The sequence below is a fragment of the Zingiber officinale genome, chromosome 8B, assembly GCF_018446385.1.
Source record: "Zingiber officinale cultivar Zhangliang chromosome 8B, Zo_v1.1, whole genome shotgun sequence".
In the NCBI taxonomy this organism is placed as follows: Eukaryota; Viridiplantae; Streptophyta; class Magnoliopsida; order Zingiberales; family Zingiberaceae; genus Zingiber; species Zingiber officinale.
The window spans coordinates 102,851,660-102,868,888 of NC_056001.1; the positions used below are offsets into that span (position 1 = coordinate 102,851,660).

General features: G+C 36.6%; 2 protein-coding genes and 1 pseudogene across 3 annotated transcripts; 1 reads left to right on the plus strand and 2 right to left on the minus strand.

Annotated features, from left to right (window-relative positions):
* Positions 1-926: 926 nt before the first annotated feature.
* LOC122014112 (probable CCR4-associated factor 1 homolog 9) lies at positions 927-1,805 on the minus strand. The gene has a single exon (XM_042570297.1). The coding sequence runs from the start codon at positions 1,803-1,805 to the stop codon at positions 927-929; it is 879 nt and encodes a 292-aa protein (XP_042426231.1).
* Positions 1,252-7,664, plus strand: LOC122014113 (annotated as a pseudogene).
* On the minus strand, positions 7,638-10,771 carry LOC122016473 (probable cytokinin riboside 5'-monophosphate phosphoribohydrolase LOGL10). Of its 2 annotated transcripts, none has more exons than XM_042573769.1 (6): positions 10,360-10,771; positions 10,241-10,289; positions 10,044-10,143; positions 8,170-8,240; positions 7,940-8,083; positions 7,638-7,859 (listed from the first exon to the last, which is right to left on the minus strand). In XM_042573769.1, exons 1-6 carry the CDS (start codon positions 10,617-10,619, stop codon positions 7,773-7,775), a joined length of 711 nt encoding a protein of 236 aa, XP_042429703.1. In that variant the 5' UTR covers positions 10,620-10,771; the 3' UTR covers positions 7,638-7,772. The 2 variants fall into 2 exon arrangements, with proteins under 2 accessions (XP_042429703.1, XP_042429704.1); XM_042573770.1 differs by having other exon boundaries at positions 10,241-10,271; positions 10,360-10,770.
* Positions 10,772-17,229: the final 6,458 nt, after the last annotated feature.

The window sequence follows — 17,229 nt, forward strand, 5'->3', positions numbered from 1 at the left end:
CAATTCATGAGCTATTTGTGCGGAGACAATGATGTGATGATCGGCCAGTGCAATGAACCTTTCGTCCATCATCTTGTCGATGAAGCAGAGCAACGAGTTGTAGTACGAACACGTTTATCAAATCCACACATCAATTCAGCAACACTGTTTTCCTACTCGACTCACAGAAGCAAATCAAAGGATCAATAAGCCCTATATACATGCTTGTCATGGATGCCAAGCAGAGCCCAAGTGATCACTTCCAGGAGTTCCATACCTCCTTCAATAGAAAAAATGAAAAAAAAAAACAAATTCATACAAATTGTATTAATGATATATATAAAATAGGATAATAGGTAATCATAGTTATTACAACTTAAAAATTAACTATTTTATTTTAATCAAAATTATTATACATAAAATATATTATATCAAAATACTCGTTACTAACTTGGTTAAAAATATTTAAACTTCATCAAAATCATTTTAAGTTGATTTAATTTATTTTAAAATAGTCATAGCAGCTATTTAAAAGCTAAATCATAAAAGTTAATTATAAAGATGGAGTCTTGGAGGGATTGCAAGGAAGAGGTGAGAAGTATGAAACGAGATTCCCGTACTTAAAAGTTAATATATTATGTCTGTAATTTTATAAGTGAAGCATCATTTTATTGTTCATCTCTTATACCCTATTTGGCACATATGAATTTTTTTTTTCTATCGTCACCGGATAAAAATTCTTTTTCTTTATTCGCTTAATATGAAATATTATTATTTTTTTTAAAAAACGAGTTTATATTTTTCTTATAACCATTCATATATCAACAATAAAATAAAAAAACACATATTTTGAACAATCGCCAAATACAGTTTGCGGATTGCTATCCATATACATCAACAACACAAATAAGTGGACTAAACACCAATGCCCCCACTGACAACATTGATCACAAACCCCAAATGACATTCCCATAAGGTGCCATGTCAGCTTCATTTGTGAAGAACAGCCTCTTCATCTCCAAGAAGACTCTCGTGGTCAACAAGCTATCGGACCCTGCCTCGTGCGCGCCACCAACTTCCCGAGTTATCGCCAGAGTCCTGGCAACCTTCTCTAATCCGCCGGACAATCCATCACAGTGGCTCATCAGATTCTTGACGTCGATAAAATTGCCGAACAAGTAGGCCACTTGCAGTAAAAATTCATTCAGAGTTTCGGGTAGTAGTTGGTCCAAAGATGAAGCCTTTACAAGATAACCGAAGTCATATACGCTGCCGAAGGCGATCCAGTCTGCGGTGGTGGAGCAGCATGGACAATGACGTACGAGACCAGCACTGTGACAGCACGCAGCAAAGCGACCGGGGTCGATCCCCTTGAGAAACAGCATTCTGAAATCGATTCCATCCGAATTGTAATCGAATTTGTCTCGACAGACGTCAAAGTCGCAGAAATTGAACTCCCAGATGAAAGCCTCTCCAACGCCGCCGGGAAGATTGCCATCGGCGTCGAAGAGGGTGAGACCGAGTTGGGTCAATTTCGACCGTTCTACATTGGCCTTCAAGAAAGCGTAGCGCTCGTCCGCCGAGAGAAGGTAGTGCGGCTTCTGCGGGAGGAGGGTGCATCTCGGGAACTCGGTGTCGAAAGACACCATGGGAAATCGAGGGAGCACTTGGGCGATGATGGAGAACTCAAGGTCCAAATTTGAAGCCCATACTCGTCGAACCCTCACCGGTCGCGGCTGCCCCCGAGGACGAAGAAAAGTCGCCAGCGGCTGCTGCTCCTGAGGATGAAGAAGATCGACCGGATGCAGCTGCTGAGAGGTTGCCATTGCTGATCGCAACGGCGCAGAAAACAACAAGAATCACCGAATCGCCGAATCGCCAGAGCGCAGAAAAGAAAACAGAGGAAAGAGTGATAAATGGCCGGACTCCGGCTAGGGGCATATATTTATAGTAAGTCGAAACCAAATGGGTTTAGGATTCGGAGGCGGTGCTCCGACTCCGGCCGGGTTTCCGGTCACCGCACTCTATTTTTATTTTTATTTTTATTTTTATTTTATTCGTAGCGTTGAAAGCAAGCAATTCATTTGTAATGCTGCGGCGCTGCGACTCCGGCTAGGGTTTCGATCACCGCCGCCAATTACGATTTTTCAAGAGACTGACTCACTCCGGCTAGGTTTTCGATCACCTCCGCCAATTACAAGAGACCATGGGAAAGTGCAAGCAGAGAGATCAAACGGGTTTTCTCATAGGAACTACAGCTTGGGTGCGACGCTCCAGAGGCCTACAATGAAGATGGGGCAAAGGATACCAGCAACAGGGAGGCACTCTCATATGGCAGAAATCCACGATCATGCATCTCATCCACTCATGACATATGCTCAAAGAAGAACTATTTCATCTGGAAATTCTCAAGATTATATCCATTCCCTTGAGCGAAGTAACCAGCAGAATCAGGCACTCTCTCAGAGCTTGCTTTCGGTAGCTTTCCGCCTAATTATGTAGAAAAGGATACTGAGGAACTTTATCAGGATTCAGAGCATGAAACTGTTGAAGAACTAACTAGCATGCAGAAGCTGGAGATCGAGGACAATTACTCTGAAAGAAAAACTCCAGGTGAAGAGGGATCATTGGTGTCTGCCGAAGTAAAAAAAGATGGTGGCGCCTACTAGCATTTCAAGTTCGAAGGTAAATCATAATATTTGTTTGTACATGGTTTATTATGAATTTAAACTCTGCATATTGCTTTCATACCATCACAAACAGTAACTTCTTTAAATAACTGACAGTTTTTCAATCATTACCTAAAGTATCTAACCTTGTGAACATGAGTTTTAACCATTTTGTTGCAAAGCTAAGCTCCGGTTTCCTTCATATGCATCCAAAATAGATGGCTCTTGCATGGTTTGATAAGATGATGTTGAGGCAAATGCATACTTCTTACCTCTTTCAGATTATAATACCAACAGACGATCAAGTTTTGCATACCTTCTATGACTCTGTACAATTTTTTGTTTGAGCAATTTTTCATTTCCTAAGTTGTCTAGAGGCTTTAAATGCGAACAAGATAAGATATACAGGCATCACCTTAAGGAAAGGAAATTTCTTTTAATTTATCTAACTTGGTCATGGTGTACATTTGTTACTAAGTCTAAGATAAGATATACAGGCATCACCTTCAGGAAAGGAAATTTCTTTTTATTTATCTAACTTGATCATGGTGTACATTTGTTACTAAGTCTGTCAGGTTTGAAATCCTATTGAGGAATGGTGAGGAGCTCATAGATGAGATGATGCAATCATAATATACTGATGCTTAAAATTACCATGTTGATTCCACAAAGTACACAATTAGGATATTTCTTTATTGAGACATACTTTCTTATTACATTACAATGTCGTATCATGTATCAAATTTCACATCGTTCTTTTGTATACAAGGACAGTTATATTATAAAATAGAAATACTTAAAATTAAGTATCTTTTTAAGTTTGAAAAAGTTAAATGTAATTCGATCTTCATTCAACAAAATATATATTAATATAAGCGAATGTTCTGAAGTTTTATTTTTTACAAAAATAGTGCTATGCATTTCAAGCCATCAGTTTTGTCCTATGATATGAATGTTTAGGTTCAATCCATGAAAACTAGGTGAACAGTTAATAATTTCCTCTTACAGTTTTTAGAAGCTGAATAGTGCATACTTATATGCCTGTTTTAGGTTTCCTAATTTGATATTCTTACTATATAAATATACCTAGTTCCATTGATGCCACTTGTATTGCCATTTTAGAGTTTTGGTTGCTAAGTCATACATCGAGCCTTTTCCTTGTATTTGTTATGTCACAAATTGCTGCATCGCAGTTACCTTGTGATGGTGATATGTAACATTTATTTGTACTGACTGTAAATATTCAATTAATTTAATGTATTTCACAAAATTATTGAGATTCACAAAATGTGTATACGGTGTGTGAGCTTTGATGCTTCTTTCAACCTAAGTTTATCATATCGCAGTTATCCTTTGTTCTTGACTGTACTTCAATTGTCGTCACATTTTAGATTTTTTTTTTATTTTAGGATGTAAGGTTAGGCTTGTACAGAGGAAATCATGTCTCAAGTCAGAGAATGAGGATTCAAAAAAGGGTAGTTCAATGCCGCCCCAACATTGATTCAATGACTCCAAGTTTTATTTCAATTTTTGAGTCTCTGGTACTGACAGAGGAAGAAAAGGCCAAACAGAAATAGTTATTCCTGTCTCTAGAGAATTTGGTGTACAGAGAATGGCCAAATGCTAAGCTGCATCTTTATGGATCATGTGCCAACACTTTTGGTGTCTCAAAAAGTGACATTGATGTTTGCCTTGCAATCAATGATTGGGGTTTGAACAAATCTGATATTGTGTTGAAGTTGGCTGAAATTCTACAGTCCGGTAATTTTCAAATTGTCAGGTAACTGGCATGTATTCTCTCATATAGATGCATGTGCTATCATTGGACGACTTTGTTTTCTTGAATGGTTATTATTTTTATTATATTTCTCATGTTAATGATTTTTTTGCCAAACCAAGACCCTGGTGAGTCTATATTGTGTCGGGCACGCCATCTTCCCATCTAATAATGTGATGTGTTTGACGCCTACATACATCAGGTTCTCCATACTCAAGTTTTAGTGATTTATTTCCAAAAATCTATCACAACATCATAGTCTGAAACTACATCTTTTGGAGAGCATTGTCAATGAGGTCCTATGATGGTTATGAGCCTTAGATTTGCGATTATGAGATTCACATCCTGATTGACCTGAATCGAATGGCCAGTTCAATCAGGCCCAAGTGTAATGTTTATAGATGATTCAACTCGCCCTTTCAAATAAAGCAATAACAAATTGCAGCCTCAACCAGTTCACCAGATGAAAGAGGAAGAAAGAAACACCCTCACTAGTTTTGGTACTGCTACTTGCTTGTACGTCCTATAGGCTATAGCAAGGAAGCTACTGAGGGAATGAAGGATTATTGGTAGATTCTGTTTAACGACATTGACTAGAAATGTAGGGAGACAATATTATAAAAAGAAAAGAAGGGGAGATCAAATATGTTAACAGAATTCTTCAGTTAAATTTAGGTGCTGAGATCCATGCATGATATGTACCCTAGTTTGTGTAGTATGGCACCTAAAAAGGCATGCTTGCATGGATACCCAGTGATTCATCCTATGAGAAATAGTCACAGTAGATATATGCTTTTGTATTCTAAAGATCTCTATTTATCCTCAAAATATCAATTTAATTAATATGCCTCTGGAGGATTTTAAAACTATGGTGGTGTAGGTTTGGGTGAAAAAAAAACATTTGGATTTGTTATGCAAAGGAGTCATCGACTAATCATGTTATCGTTCGAAGATCATAGCTTAGCTTCTGTTTTCTTATGCTGTTTTATTTGTCCTGAATGAATTGGCTTATTTGATTGTTTTTCAAACAGGATATATAAATAGACCCTTGCCATAACAATTTTCCTAAAATTACATAATTTTGTAGGCACTAACTCATGCTAGGGTTCCTATAGTGAAGTTGATGGATCCAGTTACTGGTCTTTCATGTGATATTTGTGTCAATAATCTTTTAGCAGTTGTTACACAAAGCTCCTGAAAGATTACGCACAGATTGATGAAAGATTACGACAATTGGCTTTTATTGTTAAACACCAGGCTAAATCTCTTCGTGTCAATGAAACATATCAAGGGGCACTTTCTTGCTATGCGTGAGTTGCACTACTGATACACAATCATAAGCTTATAGCATCTACGGGCTAAATATAGGATGAAGATAATTGACTGTGATTTATTTCCAGGTACGTGCTAATGTGCATCCTTCTGCAACTACGAAGACCTGTAATTCTTCCTTGTTTGCAGGTATGAAGCAATTTTATTCTCTTTTTGTGTGTGTGCGTGTGTTAGCATATACGGTCCTGAGATGTCTTTATACTCTTTCAAAAAGGGTTAATTCATATCCTATAAATCAGAACTACTGAGCAAGTGACTGGTTTTATTTGAAATAAATGATTTACCGAAGGAGACAAAAAAATGAAATTTCACCTTCACTGTAAACCATCTTCTTTTGATTTTCTATTATGTCATCAGTTAGTCGTACTCTGTAGATTTTCTAAGAATTTCACCAATACAAAATATATCTTTGGTTTTTTAGTCACCTTGTCTGATTCCAGGGCATACAGGTTGATATGAACTTTAGAATATTAGTAATTGCTCTTACACTAATAAGCATTTTTGGAAGTGCCTCTTATTTGAGGAATAAACTAGTTGGCCAGATTGTGTGACGAAATATCTAATCTACTTGATGTTGGCTTCTGATTGAGTAGTTTGGGCTAATTCTTAATGCAACCGATACTTTATTCACCAGATATGTTCTTTCTAACTTTAGTTGGACACTGTTTGAGAAATCCTTAAAGAGCCAACCTATTCGAGTTAATTGTGTTATCAGGTTGAGATTATGCTGCCCTGGACTACATTTACAATCTTTTTTTCTCATAAGATTAGCACTCTCTCCAGCAAAGGCTGCGTACAAGATATGACTTAAAAAAAATCATTTTGTTATCCTTTATTATTTAAGAAATCATCATTGTTAACATGATCTTAAAGTCTTTTGGATGTAATTATCGCATAATTTTGTTTCACTAAAATCTTGATATTTATGTTTGTTACGTTGTGTGGTTGAAGATTGACTTTGATTGTTGTTGTAAGCATGTGGTTGAAGATGACTAAACTTGCACCCTTTTGAGTCTTAACAGGCAATGAATACAACTTACAGTGTCACTGTGGAGAATACCAAATGCACCTTCTTCGATCAAATGGAAATGCTCCGCGACTTTGGCATCGGGAACAAGGAAAGCATTGCAAGATTGATATGGGCATTCTTCCATTACTGGACATATCATCATGATTATACAAATGATGTTATATCTATTCGCACAGGGAGCATCATCAGGTAATGTCATTCGTATTTTCTCGACACGAGTTCTTCAGGCTTTTGCAGTTTGGTAATTACTCCGGCTGGAAATGCCTAGCTTAGTATGGAAATGTATGTCTAGCTTAGTATTTCTTTCTATTGTTCTTTCTAATGCAGATCGAATTTGAAGTTTTCCTTGTCTACAGCATCTTCATTTCTTGATTCTCCATTCAGCAGTATCGTTGTATGTTCGTGTTAGGGGATCGAGATCCTTTTCGTTTATACTTCTCGCTTCATTCAAACTTATCCATTTTGTTTTAACTTCCAGTAAGCAAGATAAGGACTGGACGCGGCGAATTGGAAATGACCGTCACCTGATATGCATCGAGGACCCGTTCAACATCTCACACGACCTTGGTCGGGTAGTCGACAAGTACAGCATCAAAATCCTAAGGGAAGAGTTTGAACGAGCTGCTGACATAATGCAATACGACCCAACTCCCACCGTCACCCTTTTCCAACCTTACGAAAGATCATGGAAACTACTTTTTGTTAAGGTAACACAGTTTACAATAGATTATTCCTCGAGTTGTCATTTTTATATTAGAAGGTGAGTCTTGGTACAACAATAAACGGATTCGAATCTTGAAAATAATTTTTTTATAAAAAACAAGGTAAGACTATGTACAATGGATCATTCTTTAAGATTTCGTATGACGGGAGTTGTTTGCACCGGATAATCTTTTATGTCATATTTATATTAGAAAAATAAATAAAAATAATTTGTGTACAATGGTGAAGAATCAACTGGGAAGTGGCTCAACAGGTACACACATTAGTTGAGTTGGGGTCCACTGGCCATGTCAGGTTTAGGCTCCCAGCTCAGCCTCATTCGTACTGGGCTTGGCATTGGCTCGTAATCCTGCATCAACATGGTCAAGAGTTAAACTGATTCGATAAGCTGATCCACTCGACTGGATCATAATGAAACACACTATCTACCTCGAGCTTGTGGAGCAATTCATGAGCCGTTTGCGCGGAGATAATGATGTGACGGTCGGCTGCTGCGATGAACCCTTCGTCCACAGCCTTGTCGATGAAGCAGAGCAGCGAGTTGTAGTACCCATCCACATTTAGCAAACCCACCTGCCCATCAAATACATCAATTTAGCAACCCTGTTTCCCTATTCGACTCCTTGAAGCAAAACAAAGGATCAATAAGCCCTTTCTACAGGTTTGTCATGGATGCCAAGCTGAGCCCAAGTGATCACTTCCAGGAGCTCTTCCAATGTTCCATACCCACCTTCAATCCCATCAAAAAAAAAAAAGCCAATAAGCAAATTCATACAATTGTCTAAATGATATATAAAATAATTGTCTAAATGATATATAAAAATTCGGATATAAATAAAAAAGATGTCTTAAATTATGTAAATTGTCAAAAAAAAAACATCCTTTTTTGAATGATATCAAGATGTTTTGTATTCAAAACATCTTTTATTACTTGATAGTTATTACAATATGTAAAAATAACTATTTTATTTTAGTCAAAATTATTATACTTAAAATATTATTATATTAAAATACTCTTTAATCAAAATTATTTAAATTTTATCAAAATCACTTTAAGTTGATCAAAATTATTTTAAAATAGTTGTAAGCTAACTAAGTAACTAAATCATAAATCCTAAAATCTTAAATCTTGAATTGTTTTATATCAAAATATTTTTTACCAATTAATTGATAAATCACTTTAAAATAATTATAACAATTACCTAAGTAGCTACTGCACAATAGATATTATAATACTATTACATTGTTGTATTAGCTATTACATATTACTGCAATAGATATTATAATACTATAACATTATTGTATTAGCTATTACACATTGCTATAATAGATAATATTAGAAGTAAGGAACTATGTTATATTAACTATTTTATAGGTATTATATATTGTAATAGCTAGGGATGACAATTTTCTTTGAATTCAATAAAGGATCTAATACTTGATCCGAATGAAGGAGGGCATAAATCTGATCTTCTCCTTGGCTTCTCCCCTTTAACCTATAGATGTGTATTCTATTTGTGTTTAATTATATTTCTTTGATATGCTATTAATTTTAATATGCTTTTATTCAATATGTTAGTTGGATGAAATGAAAAAAAAAATTAGTACAGAGATATCTAATCATCTAATTGGGTATGAGAATAAAGATAGATATCCATCCTCCAATGGGCATAAAAATGAAAGTTGAATACCGTAATGAGAATGGAGCTCGATATGAGGATGAGGACTAAGAATATGCATTCTAACTCAAACTCTATCCATTGTTATCTCTAGCGGTAGTTAGTTATAGGAGAAATGATATGATGCTCAATGTCTCTTGTGCGACCGTAAGTGAAATCCGATATGGGTTATCTGACGAGGTTAAAATCTAATTTTTTTAATTCCTATCTCATTTGTATATAACAACTTTTCTCTCTTTCCTCTTAAATTAAAATAAACAATTTTTCTCTCTTTCTTCTTGAATTAAAATAAAATTCTCATTTTTCTCTCCTATGATTGGATGCAACAATCACTGTGATACTAATTTTTAGTGGTGTGTTGTAGCAGCTACTACACAGTTACTGCTACAGCGATAACAGCTATTAAACAGTAGCTACTACAATATAGCAGCTGTTGTACCTGCTAATGTATCGTTGTAATAACTACTTTATCGTTGTAACAATTATTATACTGTTGAAGTAGTTATAACTACTATAACATTATAGCCGCTACTATATAGTAGCTACTACAATATTGTTGTATTAGTAACATAGTAATTATTGCATACAATAATAGGAGAGAGTAAAGAGAATTTTATTTTAATTAAAAAGGAAAGAGAAAAAAAATTTATTGCACGAAGATGAGAAAGAAATTTTTTAAAAAAATTTAACCTTATCAAATTGTCCACGTCAGACAACCTATGATTTCTAATTTATAATAGTTATAGTATTACAATAACGCTCATAGTAAATATTCGTTTAGGTGATTTATATAATTTAGAATGTCCTTTTGATTTTGGCCTCAGAAAAAATATCAAACGCTGCATTTTGTTTACCAGGCAGCGCGATGAAAGCGTCGGCTTGGCTAGCCATCTCGGCCTTCCTCTGGTGCATGCCCGCCACCGCCCTCACCTCCCCCACTGCCGTCCCTGTTGTCTGCCCATTCATCGTCCCCGACTCCATCAGGATGCATGTTTACTACCAAGGAAAACAGAGCACTGGCAGCTGGCTAGCTGCATAATAATACTCCTACCTCACTGAGCATCAAAGCCCTCGGAATCACTCTGCAAACACACCACAGTCTGAGACACAGAGCATGAGAGATCAGAAACAGAGAGAGAGAGAGAGAGAAAGAGAGGGGAGGGAGTAAACCCCAAAACATGGCGACCACCATCATGAACAGCTCTGGAAACGTGCCCCATGAGCCCTACGCTTCCTCCTCCATACACCAAGTCGATCTTCCTCTGCACCAGTTCTTGACCGAGCTGAGTCGCCGCGATCTGGTAGATTTCCTTCTTCCCGCGGCTGCTGCCACAGAACACGCACACCCTCCTGAACCTGGACTTGCAGGAGGGTGGCGGCGCCGCCACCCTGTTCTCCTCTGTTTCCATCGAAACCGCCAGACTCCTCATCCACAGCAGTCAACTGCTTGCTTGCTTGCCTTTTATGCTCGCCTCCTTCGCCTCCTTCCTCCATTAATAATTAATTCCGCAATCTGGAAGCTTTATGATGCTGCTGTTGCACGCAGAGCCTTGCAGGACGGCCATGGCATGGCCCAGCAATTAATTAACAGAAACAATTGGCCTCAATCATGCTTAGGTTCGGTTTATTAGTTTAAGCATTATGATAATTAGATTTTTAAAAAAGGATCTCACTGTTGGAATTAAATAAAGGATGATCGAACTCTATTTATTTTCTGATAAGGTTTAGACCTATAGGATTCAAGTTGAAAGAGATTATCTTAATTCATCATTCGATCGTTATTGCATGCCTAAGAAATTGAAAAACTATTTTACCACTGCATTAGTATCTCGGGTCAATAGGGTGTAGTTGGCAAGTATCTAACGTAAGAGGTGGTGTATTTAATTGAATTTGTGCGCCCCTAATAACACCTAATGATAGATAGGGTGTTTGTTTGCCAAACAAGCTATGGATAGGGTGTGCTATGATTCGGTTGGTCTATGTTTTAAAATTAGTATAATGTAAAGTAATTTTGATTGATATTAAAGTAATACTAATTATAGAAAAAAAAATAGTCTGGTGCATGAAGTTCCTGCTATGTAGGGTCCTAGAGAAGGATTCATTGTACGCAACTTTATCCTATTTTTTACAAAAGACTGTTTCTAGGTCAATAGGTTGTTGTTCATGATATAAGGGTGTTTAGTTGGCAAGTACCTAACGTAAGAGGTGGTGTACCTGTGATTTTTTGGTCACATGACAATAATTTTAACATTGCGCCAAGACTCTCCTTCTAGTAATTCTAATTATAAATATTTAAAATATTTGTTATTTAAAAAAAATATTATGATGTAGTTATTTACAACATTTTGTATAATAATTTTGATTAAAATTATTTTAAAATTTAAAATGAATGCGATAATTCATAGAGGGCACAATTTTTTTTGTTTTTTGAAAATACCTCAATATATATTCCACTTAACTTTTATATTTAACATGAAGTACATTATTTTTTTCCTTTTCAAAATACTTTTTTTTAATAAATAAAAACTCTAATTATTTGTATGAAATTGTCGTCGATAACTCTAACTATCACTACAAATTACTACCCGGCTCGACTAATAACCAAAACGATAGTTTTCAGAGTGCGATCATTGCTTTTGGCTATGAAATCATGATTAGGCCGGTTGTGACCAAACCGATTGTGACTGACTAAGTCAGAATTTTATGATGAAAATGTTCGTCATAACCCGATAGTCATTTCTCGACTAGTTGTTGGGGCGCTCCTAATTCCATGTTAGTTATATATCTTTGTGAAATTTGATAAGTTTCAAGTATTTTTGATAGTTAGTGACATCTTTTAGTAAATTATCGATCTTAATTTTATCGCTAATAAAAACAAAAGACACTACGTCGAGGGCGACGACAGCCAAGACCAAGGTGAAACAGGCGATCTTCCTCATCTCCATCTGTGATAAGGCGCCCCAGCACAAATGCACTTTCTTGTTGATGAAGTGCAGCAGCAATAGCTGGTCTCAACCGATTAGTAATGGTACGAGCAATAATTTTATAACAAGTGTTACATAAGTGTTGCGTAAAGAAAGGGCAACACCTCTCAACCTCTAATGCGGAAGAAGAGGAAGAGAGGAAGAGATCGTGTGGAGCAACGAGACAGAGATGTACAAGAAAGAGCAAAGACTGGAGAGAAGAAGAAGAAAATTTATCGTGATTCGGCAACGTGCCTACTCTACAAAAATGACCGAAACTTTATTAGAATTATCTCTACACAAGAGAATCACATTCAATGATTCTCATTATACAATATATTTATAATGATCCATATAAATAGTGTCTAAATCCTATACCTGATAAAATCGTAAAAAATTTCTATTATGAAAAACCACAATAGAACTCTATTATGAAAAATCGTAACAAAATTATATTCTATTATAAAAAATCGTAACAGAATTCTGTTACAAAAAATCTTAACAGATTTTTTTATCCATGACGCTCATTACATTGACCTTCATCCAAATATGAGCCACCAATCAACAATCTCCGCCTTAGCGAATATTCATCTCTTCGAAGAACATGAGTATCTGAACAAAACTCTACCTGAATCTTTGGGTCTGGACTTCCTTCCTTTAGCATCTAGAGATATGGATCATGTTCAAGCAATGCTTGAACTTCTCTGTGGTCACTAGCTTTGTCAACATGTCTGCAGTGTGAATCTTCTCAAGTTGAATTTCCGAGGAAACAATTAGTTCTCTGATCTTATGAAACCTCATATCAATGTGCTTTGTTCTCGCATGATACATCTGATTATTCGCAAAATAGATAGCACTCTGACCATCGCATAACAACTTGACTCCACCTTACTGAACTCCCAATTCTCTGACCACCTTGTAAGCTATAAAGCTTCCTTCGCTGCTTCAGCTACTACCATGTACTTCGAATCCGTAGTAGATAATGCAACAATAAGTTGTATCATAGATTTCCAATAGATAGGTCCTCCTGCCACAGTGAACACGTATCTCATAGTAGACCTCCTGTTATCTAAATCTCCTGCATAGTTTGGATCTACATACCCAACAACTGAAAGATATTCCGATTATCTACTGAATATGATGTCATAATCAGTTATATTTCTCAAGTATATGATGATCCATTTCACTGCATCCCAATGTGATTAACCAGGATTTGAGAGAAATTTGCTCACCATACTAACTGTTTGCGCTAAATTTGGTCTTGTGCAAATCATGGCATACATCAGACAATCAATTACACTGTATAAGGAACCTTTGACATCTCTTGGATCTCGTCATCTATCTTTGGACACTATGTACTAGATAACTTGAAGTGATGTGTCCGGGGTGTGCTCATCGACTTTGCATTCTTCATGTTGAACCTATCCAGTACCTTCTCCACATTGCTACGTTGAGACAACCATAATTTCCCTGTAGCTCTATCCCTGTGAATCTCCATCCTAAGAATCTTCTTAGTTTCTCCCAAATCTTTCATGTCAAATTCTTTGCTCAATAACTTCTTTAATTTGTTGACCTCTTTCATCTTGTTTGTAACAATGAGCATGCCATCTACGTACAGTAATAAAAAAACTAGTGATTCATCTTCAATACTCTTTACATATATGCAGTAATTATACTCACATCTCCTATATCCATTTTGAATCATGTATGAATCAAAATATTTATACCATCGCCTAGAAGATTATTTCAATCTATAGAGCATTTTCTTCAACTTACAAACCAATCGCTCTTGTCCGGGCTGACTAAATCCCTCTAGTTGTGATATAAAATTTTGCTCCACTAAATTTCTATGAAGAAATGTCATCTCCAGATCCATTTGCTCCAACTGCAAATTATGATGTGCCACTAAAGCTAACATCACTCTAATTGATGTATGTTTTACTACTGGAGAGAAAATTTCTTCATAGTCAATCTCTTTTCTCTGTGAATACACCTTTGCTACCAACCTAATCTTGAACTTCGCTTCGTCTCCCTCTAACATTGCTTCTTTCTTCTTGAATATCCACTTGCACCCTATAAATTTCTTTTCTTCAGAGCTTCGTAGTGTAGCTTTCTGAGCGTAGAGATAAAGAGTAGAATGAAGAATCAGTGTCTTGAATGTAGAGCCTTCATCTCTTTTTATAGAGTTGGAACAGATCCTTATCTGGATCAACTCTTATCTGGATGAAGCCTTATCTCTATCCACATCATCTAGCTTATCCTCATCCTGATCCAAATCATAAAGATGATCTTTTGCCACATCATCTTCCATGTTAATATTTCTGACAACTCAGACCAAACCCAGTCGGTCTACCGAACTACCGATTCGGTCTCTTGAATCAGTTTGGGTCTAGTTCAACCCGAGTCAAGTCCGATTCACCCATTTGCATTTGTCTACTATCTATTTTGCTTCTAGCTCCAGGTTCTTGCAAAATAATCATACAAATACAAACAAGCAACCTATCCTATATTTGTAAGTCTACTTGATCTATTAGACTTACCTTTTGCTTGGAGGTCCCTACTACAAGTCTATCACCTAAGGGTCAATCCCTTAAGATCAAGCCGCATTCCTATAAATCCACCCGACCTACTAGGGTTCTTGCTTGGACTATATCCAAGACTTTAACATTACCTAGGGTTATCTCCTCGTAGAATTTTCACTACCTAGTTTCACTCACCAAGATTTCCACCACCGGTTATCTCCCCTAAGATTTCCACTACCTAACTTCATTCATCAGGTCTTCCACCACCTAGGATTACCTCCCCCTAGAATTTTCACTACATAGTTTTACTCACTAGGACTTTCACCACCTAGGATTACCTCCCTCTACAAATTCCCTTTGCCTAACTAAATTAGGACTTTTTCTTGCTAGTCTTTTCGAAACATTAAGTCCTATTTGGATCAACCTTTCGTCAAACTGACCAGAGTTAGGTACATTGTCAAACATGAAAATCTTAGAAGCTAATTACACCAACACTTCAGTCCAAAAATTCTTTGCTAGCCCTGCATTCAACCTGAGACATCTTGCCTTCTTAATGATTGTCCTATTCAACCTTTACGCCACCTCGTTCTACTGGAGTGTCTGCGAACCGAGAAATACCTCATTATCCCATGTTACTCACAAAATTCCTGAAACTTTAAATTTATGTACTCAGTCTCATTGTCTGACCTAAGACATTTGATCTACCTTCCAGTTTGGTTCTCCACTTCAGTTTTTCATAGTTTAAACTTTACAAAATTTTATGACTTATGACGCATAAATCATGTCTAGATCTTTCGTGAGTAATCATAAGTAAAACTCATAAAATACAAGTGTCCTCCATGTGATGTTATACTAGCTAGTCCTTATAGATCCGTATGTACGTAGCCCAAAATCTCCTTCATCTTTATTGCCATCTTGATTTGCACTTTGCTCTATTTCCTAAGAACACAGAATTTTCATACTTCAAGCTTGCACGTCTTGACACCCTTCAACAAATCTCTTTTGTGAAGTTCTAGCATCCTAGTTTCACTCATATGCCCTAGCCGCATTTGCCACAAGACAATATTTTCTGATTCAGACTCCACCGATAACTGTAGTTCCTATCAACTTGTACATATTCCTTGCTATCTTTTGTCCTTTCATTACCGTCAGAGCTCCTTTGATGACCTTCATCATCCCGTTCACTAACTTACAATTGCAATCAATATCCTAGTTAGATTAAATTCTTTTTTAGGTTTGGTATATGTCTGATATCACATAAAATTCTGATCACATCATCAAACATCTTAATTCTAATGTTTCCTATGTCGATGACTCTGCAAGACGCATCATTTCCCATCAACACTGAACTAGAATCCACTGCCTTGTAGGTATCAAACCTCTTTTTGTTTGGAGTCATGTGATATGAACATGCAGAGTCTAAAATTCATGCACCCGCTAGTTGCTCCGAACTCGACATAATTGATAGCATATCTCTATCACTGCTCTTTGAATTTTCTTTTTTCAATTATGTTTGCAGATTTTGTCGAACTACCTTTTTTCTCTGCAACATGTTTCTTTATCTCTAGACAATCTCTCTTCATATGACCTTTGCCTCCACACTTGTGGCACAAGATCATCTTCTTCCTTCTCAACTTAGAATCAGCCTTGTTGTCGTTACCCGATCCATGTCGAGATTTGCTCCTACCACGCTCTTGGTTGTTATTTACCACAAGTCCTTTTCCTTGAGAAACTTCATCGCTTGTTTTCTTTCTTTGGTGAAAACTTAGCAATACACCTATGATCTCCTCTGATTTAAGAGTTTTCTTACCTCACATTAAAGTAGTAACCAAATTCACATATGTAAGAGATGAAGGTAAAGAATTTAGCAACATCAACACATTGTCTTTTCCTTGATTTTCACATCAATCCTCTTCAGACCACTCATTATTTGGTTGAATACGTTGATGTGCTGGCTCAGATCAGTTTCCTTTGTTATCTTCAGCCTGAATAATTTCAGCTTAAGATACAGCTTGTTTGTCAATGACTTTGACATATATAGCTTTCCAGCTTTTGCCAAACTGTCATTAGTGACTCCTCATCCATGACATAGTACATTCTATCATCCGTAAGACAAAGCATGATTGTTGCCATTACCTTTGCCAAAAGTTCTTCTCAATCCGATCTCTTCATACTTTCTGGTTTCCTTTTTTCTAGCACCTTTACCATGCCTTGTTGCACCAATAAATTCTTGATCATTTCTCTGTCATAATATGAAGTTTCCGATTCCGTCAAACTTCATTATATCAAACTTCCCAGAAGTCGTCCACGATGTGTTGAAGAAATTTGGCAAAACCTTGCTCTAATATCAATTGTTGTGTAAAAAAGGGTAACGCCTCTTAACCTCTAATGTGGAAGAAGAGGAAGAGAGAAAGAGATCGCGTGCAACAACGAGACAAAGATGCACAAGAAAAAGCAAACACGAGAAAGAAGAAGAGTTGTCATGGTTCGACGGCGTACTTACTCTGCAAAAACAATCGAAGTTTTATTAGAATTCTCTCTAATAAAAGAATCAT

Coding starts and splice junctions, on each gene's coding strand:
- LOC122014112 (XM_042570297.1), bottom strand. CDS start 1,805: ATGGCAACCTCTCAGCAGCTGCATCCGGTCGATCTTCTTCATCCTCAG.
- LOC122016473 (XM_042573769.1), bottom strand. CDS start 10,619: ATGAGGAGTCTGGCGGTTTCGATGGAAACAGAGGAGAACAGGGTGGCG. Junction 10,290..10,359: donor GGTGGTCGCCATGTTTTGGG/GTTTACTCCCTC, acceptor TCTGTGTCTCAG/ACTGTGGTGTGTTTGCAGAG. Junction 8,084..8,169: donor TTGGCATCCATGACAAACCT/GTAGAAAGGGCT, acceptor TTTGATGGGCAG/GTGGGTTTGCTAAATGTGGA.